Raw genomic sequence first — 21,373 nt, 5'->3', positions numbered from 1 at the left:
GCTATTACGCGTCCATATAAATATCCCTGGTCCAACCCTAATTTAATTCGGCTCGATTATTTGGGTTCCTGCATTTAGAGTAGTTTATCCCACACTTTCAGTTGAAGTGAAAAGTGATGCGTGAAGCATCTTGCCTTCTCTGTACTCTTTGACTGAGTGAGTGGGACGAACTTCACGGGAAATGATGGCGCAACATTTACAGTAAATGCTTTCTTTCCAAATCAGGAAGACTGTGTGTGTGTGTGTGTGTGTGCGTGTGTGTGCGTGTGGGTGTGTGTGTGTCTGTGTGTGTGTGTGTGCGTGTGTGTGTGTGTGCGTGTGCTTGTGTGTGTGTGTGTGTAGGGGGGGGTGTGGCTTCACACACAGCACCGCCCTGTGCTCACTTCCTCCTACAACAGCAGCAGAGTGTAAACGACTCGCGGTTGGATTGTTGATTTTCGAGGGAAACACATGGAATAAATTACGGTTCAGCGGGGATCTACACAGGTAGGCAACATTTACGTCACCTGAACATGTGTCCGAGGTATTTGTTGTTTTTAAGGAAGAAACTTATCCGTGTTTGGGTTTGTTTTCAGGCGAGAAAGGATGTTTTCTATTTTCCTGCTGATCATAGCGAACACTGTCATATCTCTCCCAGGTACGTATAATATACTGCACATGTAGATCGTTGTTCAAATAAGTAATAACCTGACCCCCTCTACCTGCTGTCTGCTCGTGTGGTGTCTGTGTCGTACAGGTGTGGATACGGAAACACATCTGGACTGCACCAACGACTATGACAAACAGATGTTTTGTGAGTTTAAAGCGCAGAACTGCTCTGAATACAAGGTGGCTCTCTCCACCAAAGATGGGTAAGTTGTTGATTAAGTCAGAAGTGAGCCTGTGTATTTCTGTATTCAACTGTGCATATTAAGCTTAGTTAAACAAATTCAAAAATAATAATAAACTTTATTTACAGGATACAATGGCAGTCAAATAAAACAGGAATTTAATACAATCATGAGATAAATTTAAATGAAATAAGTTTTAAATGGAACAGGTTAAAAGAATTTGATGCATACAAAACTAATACTGGATGTGACCGTTGAAAATCTTGAGAAGGGACTTAAAGGACATCACTGACTCAGAGCCTAGAGCCCTGGGGCCCAACTACCAGTTATTTTTCATACGGGAGTAAAATATCCGATATAGCTTGGACAGAGACCAAGGAGACCCTTAAAATGATTCAGTAAAATCTTGACGACGCTTTAAAAGTGGTGATATGATATGATCTCTTAGAGCCTGGCAGCTGAGATTGAAGTCAGTCAATAGCTTTTTGGTTCCGCGAGTGAAGACAGCTGTTGAATAGACCGGGCACGATGAGATGAAGTTATGTTATATGCTTTCTCTGTCTTTAAAATAATGATCACTTCAAAAGTAATAGGGATAGCTGTTGCAGTAATTCAGATGGGATGAGATGAAGACACATAAAATGGTCTCTGTGTCTTTGTTAAGTTAAGAACGATCATATTTTAGAAATATTTCTTAGTTGAAAAAAACAAGATAGTCCAAGCCTAGTGGTGTGCTGCTCATAACTTAAATTGCTATCAAATCAGAATAATAATAATGATTCTTTAGATTGAAACTGTTGACTCAAGTTTAACAGTATTGAATATGTACTATTAAAATCAACTGAGAAGCTAGTAACATGATTTATTCACAGCATGTTGCACATTCTTTTGTATCCCACAGAGGTTGCATTCCCAAGAAGTGTCATTCCCAGTGCTGTTGCTCCTTCAAAATGTTACTTGTTCCCGGAAAGAGTCACACAGTAGAGGTTTTGAGAGGAGACCAAAAAGTGGAGTCCAAAATCATCGGTGTCACACAAAGCAGTAAGTTGCCTGCTGTTGTATGAAAAGTCTACAAATCTGCAGCGACTGGAAAAACTTACTGAAGGAGGGAATGACAGGGGATGGGTGCAAAACAGGAGGGAGGTTCTTCAAGATGCTTTCGTCTCACTTGTCTTTTCCCTGTTCCTCTACAGTTAAGCCCAAAGTCCCAACAATCATCTCAGTAGACGAAATCAACGGGGTTTTTCAAGTCAAGTGGAAACACAACATGGAGGACTTTTTCGAAAGCAGCTTGACTGCTGAATTGATGTACCGTAAAAAAGGAGATAAAAAAAATGTAGGAGAGACTTCACACTGTATTACTCTAAGATCAATCGTCCTGGACATATAATGACACAGACTAGGCAAAGGAGTTAATTTCTTGTTTCTGTATTGCAGGTCACTAAGTCGTTCAAACCACAAACCATTGCCAACCTGAATATCTATGAAATATCCGGTGAAGATTTAGAGCCAAGCACGACGTATGTTGTCACTGTGAGGAGCTTCACTGATGTAAGCGACAAGTTTAGTGACAGCAGTGAAGAGATGGAATTCTCAACCCGTAAGTGTCCTCTTCTGTTGACTTTTTATCACACGTTATTGCAACGTTAAGAGGATTTCAACAAACAAAATAAAATGTGTTTCACAAACAATTTACCAATCCTAGATTAATCGCATTTGTATACGCAAAATCCAATAATGAATTAAAAAGTAGTGTATAGCGCAATTTTATTTTCAATGTTCTGCCATATGAACGAAAGTGCCATAACATTTGTTCTGCAAACACTTTTAACGTCAGCATTTAATACAGTAGCAGTTAAATAAAATATTCAGTCAGTGTAAATCTCAACTTAACAATGTTATCAAAGCAAATACAAAGTTAAAGCTCAATGCCACTGCCAGGACATTAATGTTATCCTCTTCGTTATGAAAAATGTATACTCCTTCCTGCGTCTAACGTAGTCTGCCGAAGCCTCGCTCCGCTCGCTGTTTTGTTGAGTGATTTGCTGATATCAACTGTGTGTTTTGCATTCAGGTGATATTTTAGACTGGAAGTGCTCCGGTGATAAGAAAATTCACCTTGGCAGTGGCTACAAATAACTTTGGTTCTGTCGACTCCGCCGTCTGGAAGGACTTTAAAATGAAAATGGCCATGTAAAAGCTCCGTAGCCTTATCCATGGTTGTTAATCCGCCAATTATTTTCTTTTTTCCGGTTCCGCAGCAGTCAGCAATAGACTTTCACAAAATAAAAGCCTGACTTTCACAATAAAACAATAAATAATCAAACCTGAGTTAATGCGAGATAAAATAATGAATCGAGTTAACTCATCACTTGAGTTAACTCGTAATTAACTAGTTAACTTGCCCAGCCCTATTTTTATCTTATTCATTATTTGTAGGTTTGAACGTCTTCCGCACAAATTAACTACCAGTAGATGTGAGTAAACATTGAATTAGTCAGTAAACTGGGACATGATGAACAATACGGGTGCCTGCCATTGCTGCATGATGTGCTCAAACTGAAATAAATGTTAAATCATTCGGCTCATTAAAGATCTGATGATGCTAGCATCTGCTGACGCAGTGTACTTACGTAAATTACAGGTGTTGAATAGTAGCTCAGGCTGTTATTGTGTGACACATAACACAAGCCTGGTACCCGGTTTAAAGGCAGGTCCCTCTCTCTATGTAAATCTCTGTATTAGATTTCATCAGTACAAACTGTAACTTCCTTCATACTTGTTACTTCCCAGCGGCCTCCCATTTCGCCCTGCTCTTGGCTCTCATCCTCAGCCTCAGTATTGCTGCAGTCCTCATCGCCATTGCCGCATTTTACTGTTTTGTAAAGTAAGTTGTGTAGATAAAAGTTTTACGTCCTTCTTTCTCTGTCAGCACCTTGAATTTTAACATGAAATTGTCTTGCCTCTGTTTATGAATTAGGGAAAATTGTTTTCCTTTTAAATTGTGTAACTCCCTTTGTCATGTTTGTCACTTTGTTTTTGTCATGTTTGATTTTAGGGTGAGGAGGGCATGGGACAATTGTCCAAATCCCAAACTTCCTATTATGCGTTCATTTGCTGAAGAGGTGAGACACCCAGTAATCTCCCACAAATCACCGACTTGCAGATCCAATTGTTGTATATATATTTATTATCTCCACCAAGGAGGTAATGTTTCCCTGTCTGTTTGTTGGTATGTATGAATTTAAGCAAGATTACACAAAACCAACTGAACAGATTACCTGGAAACAGCTTTTCAATTTGGCTGTTGATCAGGATCAGGGGCCACATCCAGGAATTCCTTTTCACTTCCTTTGACATTTTCACAGTTTTCCTGGATAATAATGAAAGGAAAACAAATCGAGCACATTTAAGGGAACTGATATCGATGGGTGTGTATAATTTGGTGCAGCTTGATTGAATTTCATGGGGACTTTCAGGACTTGGCAGAGATATGCCCTCGACTGAGTGCTATTCTAGTTTTTACTAAAGAACACTTAAACATCAAAGTTATAGTCATTACAATTTTCATAAGCTTATACTATTTATATTCACTCTATCAAAGGTTAAAAATACTAACTGGCATTTTCATTGTTAGGGGCAGATAAGTGGCATTTAGGGACAACTACTCACGCCAGGTGCTACATGTAATTCCATTCGTAATATATTCTATATTTTTTTAGATTGAAACTCAACTTACCACGGCAACCACTGGTGTCTCAAAATCACTTTGTCCAGCAGCAACTGGAAGAAACCCATAGAAAAAAAAAAGATCAATGGTTCACATCTATTGGATAATAATAACTCCAAACTAAGCCTTTAACGGAATATTGTCACATTTGCAGCCTTAATCTTGTTCATCTTTTTTGTTTCCAGGTCTTGAAGCCCCAGCCGCCCTTCACCTCCTCTGTCAGTATTGAACCCCTTATTACAGATGACAGCAAATCCTGGTGAGTATGGCTGCATTGGTGCATCAACCGTATAACACATTTCCCTCTATGGGATGTCTATGGGAGTATTTTGGCATTTTATTTTAAACCTATTTCTCGGTTATCAGGTCAAAGGGATCACTGACAGACTTTAGCAGCGGGAACTTACAGCAAAGCAGTGGAATCGGCAGCGGCTTCTCTTGTCTCAGCTACGCTAACGCAGAAGCGCCTGACATTGTGGCCAGTCGTCTTGATGCCCTCAGCAAAGTGTTACCCGGTATCAGCCCAGTATCACCTCTTACCTCCAATCCTCTCAATAAATCCAACCAAGCCGATGGTTTATTCTCCGCTCCCTGCACTCCCTGTGGAGTGAAAGCTATGGAGGTGAATTCTGGATCATCAGGCTTCGACAATAAAAGCTATTCAATTCTCATTCCCAACCCGCCACATCAAATAATGACAGAGAGCTCTGAAGTCCAGACCCAGGCTGAGATGGTTTGTGACTCTGCTTACTGTCCTGTTGAGGATAAGATGGTGACCTGCCCTGATCAACGGGCACCAGCTTGTCTGCTTCTTAACCTACCTTGGTCAGGTTCATCTCGGATGGCTACAGAAATGTCGTATCAGCAGTGCAATGCAGATTCAGGGCGATTATCATGTGAAGAGGACTCCAGTTTGTTCTCAATCTCTAGTGACACCGACACAACCGCCTCCTGTGATCCTGTTCCCCGAGTTGAGGCTGGGTATGAGAGCGTTGACGAGGGGGCTAGTAGGATGACTCAGCCAAATCAAGAAAGGAAGGTGGTCATCATAAGTGATGACAATACCAGCTTCGTGCCTGCTGGCTCACAAAGCTTTCCTCAAGTGGATGATGCCTACCAGTCATTTCAAGCTCTGGTGGGACAGCCTGCGGGAGAGTAACATCGGGACAAACTACCAGTGGAATCATTCACCATCATGTCACTAGGGATTCCAGGTTTCCTTCACTCTTCTCTCTGAGCTTCAAAGACCTTTTCTCTCTTTGCTCTCTGCTGACCTGCCCATCACAGTTTTCACAGACAGCAGCTACCAGAGTGTGTAGCACTGAATTTTTTATGCTTTCCTGTTTTTCCATTAATTTATATGAGTAATATATATAAAGTCTGTTCTTTACTGTTTAGAAATTCCAATACAATGTCAAGAAAATGTTTTGAGTAGGAAGATTGTTTTCCTCATTTTGTATTCCGAGAATAGAGTCAAAATGTAGAGAATGCATTTTATGTTTCAAGAATGAAGTCAAAGAATTTATCAAACTACAAACGTGAGCCCACATGACTGCATCAATGCTTGTGTAAATGAATTGGTTAAATTGCACAAAATATTTTTTTCGAAACCAGAGAACTCTCTTTTAGGACATAAACACAGTGTGGTGATCCTTGTTAGTTCTGTGCAAAAACTGTTCTTAAGGGAGAAACTACACAAGCTTGAAAAGATTGGTAACCGGGCAGCTTACATTACTGTCAGTCACTCCTGTAACTGGATTTGATAAAAAAAAGACTTGACTTTATTTGGGACATAACCACTTTATTACTAAAAATTCTAAATTCTTTGATCTAGCTCTTGACATTTCCACTTTATTCTCAAAATGCGTCATGTCATGTTTCTTCTTATGCCTGACCCTACCCTTCCGTAATGAAGAGATAACTTTTGCACTTTAAAGAACAAGTAGTTTGTGAATGCTTTGCTACTTTGGACATTTTGTTCCATGACATGGTTTGTTTTGATGTAAAACAGCTGTAAAGTTTGTACATAAAAAAAATTTCAGAGAACATGCAGTACTTTTGAAATAAAGCTTTTTTAAACTTTTGAACGAAAAGGCAGGGAATTAATGTATCTGTATCTTGCATGTGATAGTTAACTAAGGCTCTTTTTATATCCAAGTGTTGTGTCTTGGCCATGAATCTGCATAAAAAGATTCAAGAGAGCAGAAGTGATTAACGTCTGTGTCTGAACAAGCCTTGACAGTTGTCATGCTTCCCTGGCAACTTCCTCATAGCTCTTCTGTGGAACTGCTGACACGCTTCCATAGAAACCCACACAAGCGTCACACAGCAGTCTATGCTTATTACTACACTTAGGAAGAAATCTCTTTCATAATAAGACAACGTGTGAATCATTGGTAAATGTTACTATTGTGGTATATTTTTTGCTCAAATAAAAGTTGTTAACATTGTGGCCTGTGGATCATGGCTTTATGGTTATTGCTTCTGAGTTTTTTACTTTGTAAAACAAAAGAAGATTTCTCAATTTACCTCAGTTTGTCTTAGACACATGTGAAATTAACATTAAATTTACTGGCACAAACATCGCTGGACCCAGTAAGTAAAGGATTTTGGAGATCTGTTATTGTGTCTCACAGTAATAACAAAAATGCTTAGTCATATTTAAAATCAACTTGCTGATTCATTAGTACATTGGGATATGAAAACAAAATTAGTCTTTGTATCAACTTCAACGGTAAATGTGCTGATCCAGTCTATGGAAGCAACATGTGAAGCAGCTCATCTGTCATTCAGTATGACACTAACTCAGCCTCCTCCTGGTGGCCATATGTATAAATACACACCATTGCTGAAAAACAACATGATCACTGATATTAAAGGTGAAGTGTGTAGAATTTAGTGACATCTAGTGGTGATGTTGCATGACGCAGCTGAATGCCCCTCACTTCACCCTCTCTTTTCAAACATAAAGGAGAAGCGGTGGTAGCCTTCAGTTGTCATCACAACTCATTCCAAACTCACTCTAGATGAGAGTATGAAGTTTTTAAATATAAAAGGCCCATTCTAGGGTACAGAAAACAACAAATGGTACAATCTGGATGAAACACACAAGTGAAAACATCACTAGGATTAATATATATTCAATTTCTGCCAATAGATCCCTTTCACCTAAATCTTACACACTGGACCTTTAACTCAGCAGGTGACCTGTGCCGAATTAAAGCCAAATACAGATATATATTGTACGTTTGATTTACCGCATGTTTTATTTTGAAGAACTGTGAAAAAGTGCTCATAGTTTTATGCACTTTTACACACGCATGAGCACAAGATGTATGTATGTATTTCCTGTAATTGGAGAAGCCACTTAAGCAGTGAAGAAGGTTTTTGATTGGAAGAATCCAGGGGAGGAGCAATGGTGTCCGAGAGTAACCTCTGATTTAATCTGAGCTCCATTGAAATTTCCTGTCACTGCTGAAAGTCTGGTGAAGCTGGTGACGCGTCTGCACCGAACAGCTTCTCTTGAACACCTGACACTCAGACTGCAGCATGCAGCAACCAGGCCGGCTGAGGCTGAGGCCGTGGCTGGAGGAGCAGATTCATTCTGGAAGGTATCCAGGGGTCAGCTGGCTGGACCAGGTAGAGTGCTGCATCTCACCTTCAAAGCCCCACACACCCACACCCACACCCACACCCACACACACACACACACACACACACACACACACACACACACACACACACACACACACACACACACACACACACACACACAGCTGCAGATCCACATACTGTACACCTGAAAGCAAAAAAATGTTGTGAGACATTGGTCAGAAAACACATCTGCCAACAACACAACCTGATCATTTTTTGACTCTTTATTCTACAGTCAGCACAAATATTCCAAGTCCCATGGACACATGCTGCTCGCCATGGCTGGAGTATTGACCGAGATGCTACTCTCTTCAGGAGTTGGGCCATGCACACTGGTAGGAGCCCAACAACTGCACTTTCATCACACTGTTTTTCTTAAATGTATTTTTTGTCTTGACTCCTCTCCTTCAATCCAGAGTATTTAAGTTCATACACTGGAGGTTTACTTAATGATTTATTAAATAAATAATAGTTTAAAGAAGAATCTTCAGTAAGCTGTATCATTTCTTGTATTTAAATATTTTTTGAAAGGACATTTCTGACCTTGTTACACCCTATCAGCTATTTTTACATTACAGAGCAAACATGGTTGTTTTGTTTAGTCCACGTCTTTCTAGATCTACCACATTCCTGGCATCATCCTTCTTTGTAGCCGAATGATGAGAATCCAAAGCAATCAATGATAACATCAGTGTTTGTGTGTTAATTCAACACAGAATTCGCCTCAGATCCATTCAACTGACAGAGCTGATTAAACCCTGTTTAATTTCACCTTGTTTGAGTGTGAGCAACACACTGATCGAAATATGCAAAACTCATAATTAATTGCAAATAATATGTGCTGATCCTTTCATTAAGTTCAACTGACATCTTCTCATGATGTTCAGGACACTTTAAAAAGTAATCTGTGTCAGATTACCTGCTTATTGAAACCAGATAGAAAACACTGACAACTTTCTTTGGATTTGCTAATTTGTGGATTACTTTGTGTACAGAATCCACTTTAATAACTTTAAATCATTTCATATAATAAATCTAATGTGAAGTGCTTTTGTTTGATCATCTCATCGCCAGATGTTTTGGCTTAATGGGTTCTGAGCATAGATGCCATACACTTACACACACACCCACACACACACACACACCCAAGCGCGCGCACACACGCACACACGCACACACGCACACACGGACACACACACACACACCTGTCCTGGGAAAGTCATGGTTTGTGACTTTGGCAGCATCACATCACATGGGAAAGCTTCACTTTACTTGCTGTGAATGTGCAGGAGGATCATGTTGCAGGCAAAGTTCAACAGCTCAATAATAATGATATAATCAGCAACAAGAATAATAAGGTAATAAAAATAATACTAATAATACACAGAACATATAAGGATCATCAATTTAGTTTTTCAGAGTGGAAAATAGCTGCTGTGTAAAGTTTAAAATAGGTGATATTACCTCTGCTCCTTGTTTGTGTGCTGTAAATGATCCAGTGGATCCTTTAAAGCTCCAGTGACTGTCTGAAGGTCCAAATCACACAGAGGTGCCAAATGTGAGAAAGAACCCAGCAGTAGATGAAGTCACTTGAATGTTCAGTCGATTATACGCTCATGTACCTGATGCCTATTTTAATTAGCTGTTTAATCAGTCAACAGATTAATTGTCACTAATTACAACTATATCACAGACAGTGTTAACAATAACAATATATCGTTATAAATGATTCACACTGTTTTGATCGGTTAACAAATAATAAATCTAGAATCGCACAAACCTCTGCCAAGGCCCAGCAGTCCCATTATGAACCCATATTTAAATTCACTAGATCTGCATATGACCTCATAAACAACCCATCAGTCCCCTAAACAAGTTCGATGTTTCGTCATGATCCATGAAATATTCTCTGAGAAATCAATGAAAATGTTACAAAATGCTTTATCTTGTAATATTAAAGAATAAATCCTGGTTTGGCCCCTGATCCAGATCTGTGCCAAAATGTAAGCAAGGCCAGGCAAGTTTATTTGTGTCGCACATTTCAACAACGGGGCAATTTAAAGTGCTTAACATAAAATATCAAAGGCATCATCACAAATTGTAAAAGCAACATAAGACATAAGAATTAAAAAAGTTGAAAAGTGAATAAAAGATGAATAAATAAAAAAATAAATAAAGAGAAAATTACAGTGCAGTTTAATAAATAGGTAATTATTTGTTTCCAACAAAAGGCAGTGGCACACAGGAAAGTCTTCAGGATTGGTTTAAAAGAACCAATTGTGGCAGCTGACCTGCAGTTCTCAGGGAGCTTGTTCCAAAAATGTGTGGAGCATAAAAACTGAATGCTGCTTCTCCATGTTTAGTTTACTATGTAATGGGTTTTTCCTTCACCCTTACCACAGTTGGTAATCCATCCAGTATCCTGCTAAATAACAGAGAAACAAACAAACAAACAAAAAATGAAGCTCTAAGAGACTCATGCAACTAACCAATACTATTTGTTGAAACACACACACACACCTAACCTTGTCTTAACCTTAAAATGTAATGAATCATGTATAGGGATCTGATTTATCCCCATAATAACAATGTGTAAATAGATTTAGGTCCACAAAACATTAGTAGTACCTGGACTACACACACACACGCACAGTATTGGACCAGTCTTTGTCCCCATGCTTGTTGGCTTTAGGACGCTACCATCCAGGCGAGGACAAGCCAGATCCCAAGACATGGAAGGCAAATTTCCGCTGTGCGTTGAACTCTCTGCCGGACATCTGTGAGCTGCGGGAGCACAGCAGGAAGAGAGGCAGCAATGCCTACAGAGTCTACAGGATGCTGCCCAGCACCCAGGCACACCGACGCAGGAGAGGTAGGACATGCACGGTAAAACATCTGCATCACTTTAGTCTCAGAAACCTCACGGGCCGACCTGTTCACCTGCAGGGCTGCGGTCCAGCAGGCACAGAGAGAGGCAGGCCAGTTCAGGAGATGGTACCAACACTGGGCACAGTTGGCAACCCACAACAATAAGACTCAACTCAGACCTAACACAGAGGGTTGAGACCCCTGCACAGGACATATCCAGCAGCTCTCAAACTCATGGTAAGGTTTGTAGTCAAGGATGTTGATTCTAAAAGCTGTTGCCTCATTAAGATGATGCTTGTTATTATGTGGATGTGCAGGGATGTGGGAGGCCGAACCAGAGGAGCAGGAACAGACTGAGGCTGTGTTTAAGGTATCCGACATTTATCCTACTGACTGACAGAAGCATGTTTTATTCTTCTGAACTAACATTGTGCAGTTCATCCTGTTGTGTCTGCTGTAGCTGATGGACCATTTGAGCAACGCTGACCTCTGGAACCAAAGTGGGGAACAGAGAAAATGGAGAACACACACACTGTGGGACCACTGGCACTGTACGGGACTCTATACATATACACACATATCAACGTATACTGTGCAAATACCATTTACATATAGTCATGGATGTATACATATGCAGATTGAGAACTGGATTATTGGCACTGCTGAATTTCAAGTACACAATTTAGAATAACTAAAGTAATAGATGCAAATGAACCAATATTGTATATAACCAGAATATTTTAATATAATGATAGAGCGAGGTTACTGAACAAAAAAAAAACCTTGCATAACAGTGACAATATACAAACACAAAGTGTACTCAGAAACAACTATCAGCAGCTTTGCATGGTTCCTGTAGCCATGTAGACGCTTCCTTCATCTGTCAGCTGGTACTTTGTGCTACGTTGCATCGGCTTCAAGCTCTCAGTCAGTAGGAGTCATATTATTGGCAGATTTTAGCTCTTTCCAACGGTTTTCAATAGGATTTAGGTCAGGACTCGTTGCAGGTCAGTTTCAAACCCTAACCCTAACCCTCTTCAGACATTCTTTGGTGCTGCAGTGTGTGAGCTTTGTGTCAATATCCTGCTGAAAGACACAAGTCCTTCCCCCTTTAAGCCTGCACATTTCCCACCACGCAGACATAAACTCAATTCCACATTTGCAATATTTTGTAACTATTATGCAACTGCATTTATCTCTTCAGATATTCTGAGTAATAAATATAGCAAGACAAAAATGTGGAATTGTGGGAGTATTAGTGTGGGATGTACCATGAAAAATAAATTTAATAAATAATAGAAGTGCAAGCTATATATTTAAGCGTGTGTGTGTGTAATCTTCGCTGCATTGGTGTGAATTAGCTGTTTTCTGCTCTGCAGGTGCTGGTGATGATAACTCGTACTCTCTGCACCAGGAGAACCACACTGATCTGTTTGGTCCAAATTACCTGAAGGAGCTCTCTGATTGGTCCACAAATCAGCAAAACCTGATGCTGTAGCTGTGGACCCGTGGTTCTCCTGTTGAACATATAACATACATGTGTTGTTTCTAACCTTCAGCTGTTTCCTCCTCCTGTCCATCTGCTGTTGTGCAAATGATACCTGAAGCATGGCACCATTAAATGGCGTGCTTTTGGGCTATCAATAAATTTGGTTATCAGAAAAACTATGCCGACAAAGGACCCCCTGGTATGTTTAAACCATGTGGTTGAGGTCACATCTATGTGTTAAGTTTGGGTAGATGTGTGTGTGTGTGTGTTTGTGTGTTGGTGACAGGTTAGAGAATGTAGTTTCATTACTTTCAAATCACAACAACACAAACCAAACTTATAAACATGACATGAATAGAATTGAACAGTCTTTGCTTAGCCCAGTATAATTATTAAGCCCAGTTGTGTTACCCATCCATGAAATGGGGGAAAAGGTTGATGTGCTGTTTGAAGTCCAGTGAAGAGCTCTTGCTGGTTTGTGGCTCCTGTTGTTGTGGTCCTGCTGTGCGATGCAGCTCTCGTGCTGAGGTTCTTAGGCAGGCTCTCAAGTCGCTGCCTTTTGGAAGGTTTCAGCAATCTGCTCCAGGCAGGCCTGCTTGAATGTTGGTAGAGCTTGGATAGGGAGGAAGCTTCCCTTGCTGGTTGAGCTGGAGAGCTACACCACACCTCTCCTCCAGGAGAAACTCTTTGGGTCGAAAGAGCGAGAAGAGAGGGGTCACTGGGCTTATATCGGCCTGGTGACCTCAAGGGTCATTGGGCCCAGAGTGACCAATAGTGGTTGAAAGTTGTGTCCAGGGGAAGTTAAACAACTAGGTGTGAAGTGGAAGTTGAATCCCCCTGGGAGACTGAGTTCTGGAGGCTCTCCTTTGTCTCCAGAACAAAGAAACATCGGGTCAGGCTTTGGCTAAACATGTAGTCCAAACTATAGTTCACAAATAGTAGGTACCAACACTGCTGAGCTGACCACTGACAAAGAGAATCAGGAGAGGCGACGAGCGGACAGATATTTTGCTTCATCAGTCAGTTGGTCATCGTCTCTGCTGTGCACGCTGAGATGAGGATCCAGTTCCAAGCCAAGCTTTTACTAAGTGTCATCATCTTCACTCGGGTTCACAATGGTTCAGTGGCTCCCACTCACTGAAATGACACCAAGCTCACACCACAGCTCCCAGAGTAAACAGATATCATTTCATTTCAGAGCAGGACCTGTCTTTGCCCTTCTCTGCCTGAGTTTGTTAAGATAGCATGAAGTAGAATAAAGTACATGCTACTAGGATTGTGTGCTGAGTGGAGTTTAAGGCTGACATAAATGTATTTTTTGTCTGTATAGTACATATGATTTCTCCTCTAGATACTCATCATATTTGTTGTATGTTTTTTTAATGTTTACAAGCAATATAAAGTTATTCTCAACTTGATCTACGACTTGTTTATATAATCTGAATTTTTTGTATTTATTTCTATCCTATAACGACATTATGGTAAGTGACAGCACAGCTCAGGATCATGAGTTGTTAGAGTTGCATCTTCTCCCAGATCATATGAAAAGCCTAGATCAGCCCGAGGTCATGGATGAACAGAAGGCTGTGTGTATTACTATTAACTATTTTATGCACTGAACACAATGAAGCTAACATGTATTGTGGCTGTTTTGTTATGCCTACGTTGCTCTGTGTTTGTGTGCAAGTGTGTGACACATAAGCAGCAGCAGAGGAGTGATTATATGACCCCTCGACTGCCAGGAGTTCTTAATAAGAGATCTGACTCAACCTGTAAAGGCAGCTTCACTTAACAATGATGTCATCTCATGAAATGTAATACCTTTAAAGTGATTGCAAAAACACTGCTTGTAAAACGCTGCTGACAGGTTAATGGAGGTTGTAAATTTTAAGGAAATGGTCCTTCATATAGACTCTATAAATATACGTTTATACTGTACGTTCGGTTTCCTAGTTTTTAACTCCCTGAAACCACAAACCCCAAATGCAATACATGTTTCTACACCCCTTACTTATGCCTGTGCTGTCCATACTGTTTACAATGGCATATATTTGGACTGATTACACTTGCATGGCAGTGTAGCTCTGAAGTGTAGTGTCATTCCAGGTGTACTGGCATATCTGAATGTTAAGTAGCCTATAATTACCCCACACTGGAACTTTTTCCTTCCTCTCCCCCGGAGAACACTTGCCCCGGGCCAAGGCTGACACCCTCTCTCGTAATATTAAAGAAAGCTAAATAAAATCATGGATGCGCCTTCTTGATCGAATCTGCTCAAAAATGTATCAGGTTCTTTCTTGGTGTATACTCCACCCTTTCACCAAGTTTTAAGATAATTGTATGAATCCTTATTCGTTTTTCTTTAAACAGACAAACAGCCATGAAAACTCATTGGCAGAGGAAAAATGCCCCTTACACAATGATACACATAAAACTGCATTAATTGTCCAGAAGTGTCAGCAGTAACACTATAACAGTCACTGTGGCCATTTTTCTGAAGGGGGATTTGGAACTAAAGTGAAAACATGGAACACACAGTCGGTCAAACATCAACAGATAATATTTATTTGTCATCGTTTATTCTGAAAAAAATGCAGTCAGATGAATTTCCCTTAAGGTGGGAGCTACATATCAGGCAGATCCTCAGGAAAAGAAAAGAATAATAACCTAAAATATGTTTGACCCCAAATACAAATAAACCGTGGATCCATTACGTTCATGTTACGTATTTACAATAGCATTATCATTGTCATGAAAGTCAAAATAAGTCCTGTGACAGGAATCCCAGAAGGAAAATCACATTCAAGCAGTCCACCAACACAGCCTGCTGGTCACATTTATATGGTCTGCACACACACAGCAGAATACCACAGCATATAACCAAGCGCTGGAAACAAAAGCACCTACTAGACTACACATATTTAGATCTGGTTCTACACAGGAATTACTACAGAAACATTGAAACAAAAAACATAGATCTCTGTGGCAATGAACACATCATTGAACGGGTCTGTGAATGTTGGGGAAAGTGGTTACCAGCAATTTTAAGGCTGTAAATTATAAGATATTACAAATATACGCGAGGTGTTTCCAATATCTGTTATTTTCCGTTGCATGGCACCAACAAAGATTTCATTCTTGTATCATGAATAGTTTACAATAGCACTCATTTTACAATCCACACAGACTTTTTGTTCGACTTAATAATACAATTACATTCTGTTGTTGAATCACAGGATGCACATGGAGGACAAACAATCACATGTAATAATAGATCCAGGCCTGCTGGTGAGCTCCATACCTCTGACTACACTGATTAATGATGTTTGAAAAAATGGAGCCTGGATCAGAACTATGGACAACGTGCGACAACACTATGCAGGACGACAGACGTAGCAGCCAGTGGATTAAAAGAGAACATTAATTCTTAGCTGAGCATTAACTGACGATCAACATAATCAGGCATGAAGGGCTGCAGGTGTTTAATCATACTAGAAGGTTTAAAAGATGTTATGCTGCTTGAGACAGAAAGACAAACTGGGACAAATTTAACTGATGGTCCATTAGAAAGGATTTTTTTATATACATACATGATTTAAATGTTGACAAAATACTTGCATGAGAACATTTTAACACTAAAGCGATGTGATTACAAACACAAGATGGGTCAGATTCAGGAGAGCCAACATCCAGGTTTTTAAAGACACAGAACCACTAAAATCTCAGGAGGTATAAAACATCTCTGCCGGACTAATAAATGATTTTAAATGAAGAGAACTTGTCCAATAAGTCATTAAATCTAACAAACTGATCTGACAAATGTCAAGCAAAAAAAGGATGATGGTGATTCTACATATAGTGGGTAAACTAACTGTACAAAACCTGACCGCGGTGGTGATTTAATAAATTTAAAGTTTACATCTTGAAAAACAAAAAATGCTTATAAAAATATGAGTCTTTTTGGAAAGGACTACGCTAGAAATTAAACTAGTAAAAAAAATAATGAACATGACTTCAGAAGGCAGATTAAGAAGTTCATAGTTTATTAAAATTCTATATGGTTCAAATCTAGATGAATATAAAAAAAGAACAGTTGAAATAAATGCAAAATTCCTAAGCAAGTGTGAGTGTACAATGTATGGTCCAGTGTACTCTACTCATTTCAAGTTTATTACAAAACAGCAATTTTCAACCCTGAAAGCAACTCAGAGAATCGTTGAGTATTTTTCAGAATAAAACAATGAACATATAACTCTTTGCTCTGCTACCTGCGACCTGTCCTTTGATAAACCTCTGAGAAGAAAGACGGAAACTGAATGTTTCACATCTCCAGCGTGGCCCAGCCACCATGAGGTCCGTTTACAAATCAGATAATAAATACAGGCATCCAAATGGGCGACAACAGCAAGTATTTTTGAAAATAATTTTCCTCATGCATACACACAAGCATACATCTGACTGAGATTTATGAGCTTTCTAAACCCTCGAATCTACTCTTTAACAATTACTCTTTACAGTGCAACAGTATGGCAGCAAATGGATAGCAGTGCTTTCATTAAAACAAAAAGGAATGGAAAATAAAAATATGTACAACATTATGGAACAGCAGTAGTTTCATCTTTTGGTCCTGCGTCCATCACAGACAGAACTGCTTTTTTGAAAACGCTTCCTCATATCAACAACAGTAGTTTCCACAAGACGGAAGGGCTGTGTGGGGAAAGAAGGGGGACAAGCGTTAAGATGTCAGACGTGGCAGATAGTGGCGTGTGCGTTAAATGCAAATCACACCCGTTTACCACAAAAGCATGAATCTATATATATATGAGATATCATAGGGCTGAATCTGTTCAGGCCATACATGGAGTTTAAAGATGGACAACATGACAGCTCCCCAGGAATGACGCAAACGCCTCTCAAACACTGCCTGGTGTCTGGCTGCAGAACAAATCATAGATCATGGACCAAAATTTAGAGTCAAATAAATTATCTTCCAATATGGTGTCTGTCATTTGAGGTACTTTGGCTTCAACTTTACTAGATGGCAGCATTTTTATCTGTGATATTTTGGCTTGAATTCTGGATGGTGGAAGGAGTTGGACATGCGGCGGCCATCTTATATACAATCTAAGGTTTGCAGGATCCTAAATTGAAAGGTGAAAGTAACCATGGCAACGGGAGTTTAAAAACCAAGGCAAGGTGCCACCTCCACCATTACCCAGGTGCCTGGGGCCAGTAAAAAAGCCCTAGCCACTGCCCACAGCAGGCCAGTTTAAAAAAAAGAAAACAAAAAGAAAAACAGTTGAGCGAAATATATCATAAGAAAAACATGTAAATTTACAATCACTCAGTTAGTGAGCTATGAGGCACTGGCACACGGAAAATGGAAGTGGTTATATCACCACCACGCTTATCATGAAGAGAACATAGTGTACATTCCTGCGTCTGGCAAGAATTCCCCCAAATAAAACATGACTATGTATAGTTAAAGCACAAATAGCTGCTGCTCTGATTTACCATGATCAGTCAGGACACAGCTTGAGTGGAGTCAGGCTGGTTGACTGGAAGGTCTAGAAATGTCAATATTTATCATCTGACTCAGAAAGAGTGTCAGACCCTGAGGCAAGAATTTCCCAAAGCCTAAATTATATCAGTGGTTATGATTTCTTATCAGTGGTTATGATTTCTTATTAAAACAGATGAGTGACCAACATTCATGAATGAGAAACAGATGTGTTCTCTTTGAAAATGATCTGGTTGTATTTGTCGGTGTTTACCCAGAATGCTGCACTGCTCTGTTAAAGGTTGCAGATAAAATAATATTCAGATGTATTTTAACTGCTTATACAACATTACATTTAAAAACTGGAGGTAACTGTGTCCCTTTTATAACAAAGTCAGCCTTTTACTAACCACAAACAGCTCTCAGCATGATCACCCGCCGCATGAGGAACTGAAAACTCTGTGGCTGAATATCAGACAAAGGGATCAAAACAGTGTCTCTTACCTCGTTACAACTGTGAACCTTCAGACCCTCCGTGCACGTAGCCCCCTTTAGATTTCATCTGGGACTGAACGAGATCCACCTACACACATCAAATTTTAGTCAGATGGAAACTTGGGACTGCTGCGCACTATTAGTTGAATATTCTGAAGGGGGGGGGATGAAAAAAGCTTACCGATCCCAATCCTAGGCCCATGTCCCCCGATCCTACGTGTGTGGTGTGAACAAAGTTTGTTGGCTCTCCGATCATGGACCGATCGATCCGTCGCCGCCGTTTCTGAAAATTAGCATGAAATGAATTCAAGCCAATATTAGTAATAACGAAGGGTGGAGATCCTACACATGAGTCAAAAGCTGATGACTTAAAGCAGTAAGGCCTGTGCTGTAACGCAACATCATTGTTCCTTTTTACTTATCTTATCTGTTCACTGTCAGACTGGCAGCCTACAATGTGTTACAACAGCTGGTTGTTCACTCCCACACTGGCCAACATTACTGAATGTAGATAAGTGTTGTACCAAGCAGTTGGGTGTTTTCAGCTGGAGGCCCTGCAATTTTTGTGTCAAATCTATCATGGAAGGAGCAATTAAATACTCACAACCACACTATTTTTTTATAAGAGACTGTTAAAGAATAAGGAATATTCTCTATAGTCAAGTCTCCAGTGAAGAGGAAGACCAGAGGATCAACAGGCGTGTCTGAAAAGGCCAAAGGCCGACTGAAACTGAGCAAAGAACTCCACCACACAGTCTTATGCAGTTGAAGTGAAATAGAAAAAAATTCTTTACATTTCAGTTCACATGTCAGGTTATTTTACAGGACACAGTGAATATCCATCTTAAACAAGCAGGTTGTGCTACACACTGACATCATTCATTGAGTCAAAATTCCAACTTCATAGTATATTTAACCCTAAATATCATAGAAATTCAGTATATTTGCATTAACTTAAACAGTCAGTCTATGATGCCGAGATGTGATTATAAGATTAAGTTGGTTTTCCTGCCAGGCAAAACAACCTGATCTGAACGCCAATGTTGATGCACGTGTGAATTAGAAGTCAGTGTGCTGTAAGCGTATGTTCAACAATTACATAAAAAAAAAAAAGTCTTCCAAAGCGAATCAGAGTAATTTCATACTCACAGGCTGTGGCTGCTCTGCAATGCAGCAGCTGAAACAAACCCAGAACTCAGTCATTCTGAGGCCGACGAAGAAGCCGCAGCAGTTTCCTCTCTCAGTCCAGACGTCTCACAGTCTCTCTTCCTGTTCAGTGTTACCAGAGCCCCGAACACTTGCAGGAAACAGACGACAGACGCAGGCCACTGGTTTCTCTGGGGTAAACAGCTGGCACGAGAAAACTGCACTCCCAACACACTCCTGTGAACATGATGAAGTTATAAGTGGGGGGAAAAAACAACAAAACTTATTTTGGTCATATCAGCAATTAAGTCAGTAACTGGGTTGACACAGTCTTGTTTTCTTTTTCTGTCGTGCAGTCAGATATGGATTTGAAACTTGTGGGCACCACTGATCATTTAGCTGCTGAGGTTAAAATGCATGTAACTGAAGACAGATACAATGATGTAATTGCACGTCAGCAAAAATACTATAATTTCCGCTATAATAAAATGTTTGGCAGTTTATCAAGCGCATTTCATTCTCTGCTCATAGACATTTATTGTCAAATCTATATCCAACTACATGTCTACCTATATTCAGTATGCTGTTGTTCACACTACAGCTTTGATGAGCTATCAATTCCAAGGCCTGAAAAGTTACAACACGACTGGAGTGCTACATTTAGCAGGACAAAGATGGCTATTATACAAAATGCATGTGTTGGGACTGGGACTGCCACAGGGAAGAAACACACAGATTGGGTTTCACAGCTGGAACATTGTGTTCAGGCGGTAGGAGATGCAGTTAAACACAGATGACTCCTTTCAAACCACCCTGAGGACAAATCAAACATCAGGGCGGCAGGACATTCCCCAGAACGTGTCATCTGGGTGAATGTGATGTCGGATCTCAGCAGACACAGACGAGGATCGGTCCTGTCACTCATCCGATGGGTGACAGGAGGATCCGAGGCTGTGACAGATGCAAACAGCTGGCTCTCGCTGGCTGGGGCTCTGCAGCTGACCTGGGAGCTGTCACCGGGCTGTGGCTGCAGGTGAGTCGTGTCACCAGGCGGCAGCAGCAGCAGATCCCAGCCCGGTGTGGATCTCAATGACCGAGGAGATGCTGCCAGGATCACCCTTCGATCTCGGGAGTAACCGGACGTAATGGCTATTTACAAACAATTGGAGGTTATGCAACTTCGCGCCGCTGCGGCAAACAAGTCCTCGGAGCTGACGAGACAAAGCCAGCGGGAGAAGGCGAGGGAGCTAGCGGGGCGACACCCATCGACTCCGGGTCCATTCAAACTCAATGGCTGTGGAAGTGGAGCAGCGTCGTGCCTGCAGCGAGGCGGCGGTAGCAGCGTCTACATGTTTAGCCAAAGCTAGCTAGCTCGAATGAGAACGCTAGCGCTCCGTGGTGTCTCCCCTACTGACAGCTAGCTAACCAGGCTAACCGAGCCCGTTTCCGAGAGACTTGGCGAGACTGCTCGAACAAAAACGAAACATAAAACAAACCCACATTCTCGCTAATTGTTTACCCGCCGCACAAGGAACATATTTACTACAGTTGTGTTAAATTGTAGCGGAGGAACTCACCAGATCGCGGCCGGTTCTGAGGAAGCAGAAGACGGGAGCGTTCGAGCGACTGGAAGCTAAAGAATGCTAAAGAAAAACAAGCCG

General features: G+C 40.6%; 3 protein-coding genes across 3 annotated transcripts; 2 read left to right on the top strand and 1 right to left on the bottom strand.

Annotated features, from left to right (window-relative positions):
* The first annotated feature begins 401 nt into the window (after positions 1–401).
* On the top strand, positions 402–7,012 carry LOC132998587 (uncharacterized). Its single transcript, XM_061068309.1, has 10 exons — positions 402–486; positions 576–637; positions 737–851; positions 1,732–1,871; positions 2,024–2,166; positions 2,268–2,430; positions 3,624–3,717; positions 3,889–3,955; positions 4,746–4,819; positions 4,927–7,012. The coding sequence occupies exons 2-10, from the start codon at positions 586–588 to the stop codon at positions 5,717–5,719; spliced, it is 1,641 nt and encodes a 546-aa protein (XP_060924292.1). The 5' UTR covers positions 402–486; positions 576–585; the 3' UTR covers positions 5,720–7,012.
* Positions 7,013–8,109: 1,097 nt separating this feature from the next.
* LOC132999051 (interferon regulatory factor 1-like) lies at positions 8,110–12,580 on the top strand. Its single transcript, XM_061068835.1, has 7 exons — positions 8,110–8,199; positions 8,450–8,549; positions 10,907–11,086; positions 11,161–11,319; positions 11,400–11,452; positions 11,543–11,633; positions 12,462–12,580. Exons 1-7 carry the CDS (start codon positions 8,110–8,112, stop codon positions 12,578–12,580), a joined length of 792 nt encoding a protein of 263 aa, XP_060924818.1.
* Positions 12,581–15,115: 2,535 nt separating this feature from the next.
* Positions 15,116–21,333, bottom strand: cdc42se2 (CDC42 small effector 2). Its single transcript, XM_061067880.1, has 5 exons — positions 21,290–21,333; positions 19,716–19,949; positions 18,748–18,849; positions 18,576–18,654; positions 15,116–17,278 (listed from the first exon to the last, which is right to left on the bottom strand). Exons 2-4 carry the CDS (start codon positions 19,767–19,769, stop codon positions 18,580–18,582), a joined length of 231 nt encoding a protein of 76 aa, XP_060923863.1. The 5' UTR covers positions 19,770–19,949; positions 21,290–21,333; the 3' UTR covers positions 15,116–17,278; positions 18,576–18,579.
* Positions 21,334–21,373: the final 40 nt, after the last annotated feature.

The sequence above is a fragment of the Limanda limanda genome, chromosome 3, assembly GCF_963576545.1.
Source record: "Limanda limanda chromosome 3, fLimLim1.1, whole genome shotgun sequence".
Classification (NCBI taxonomy): Eukaryota; Metazoa; Chordata; class Actinopteri; order Pleuronectiformes; family Pleuronectidae; genus Limanda; species Limanda limanda.
The sequence above is the reverse complement of the archived record's forward strand: the minus strand, read 5'-3'. Positions and strand labels throughout refer to the sequence as shown.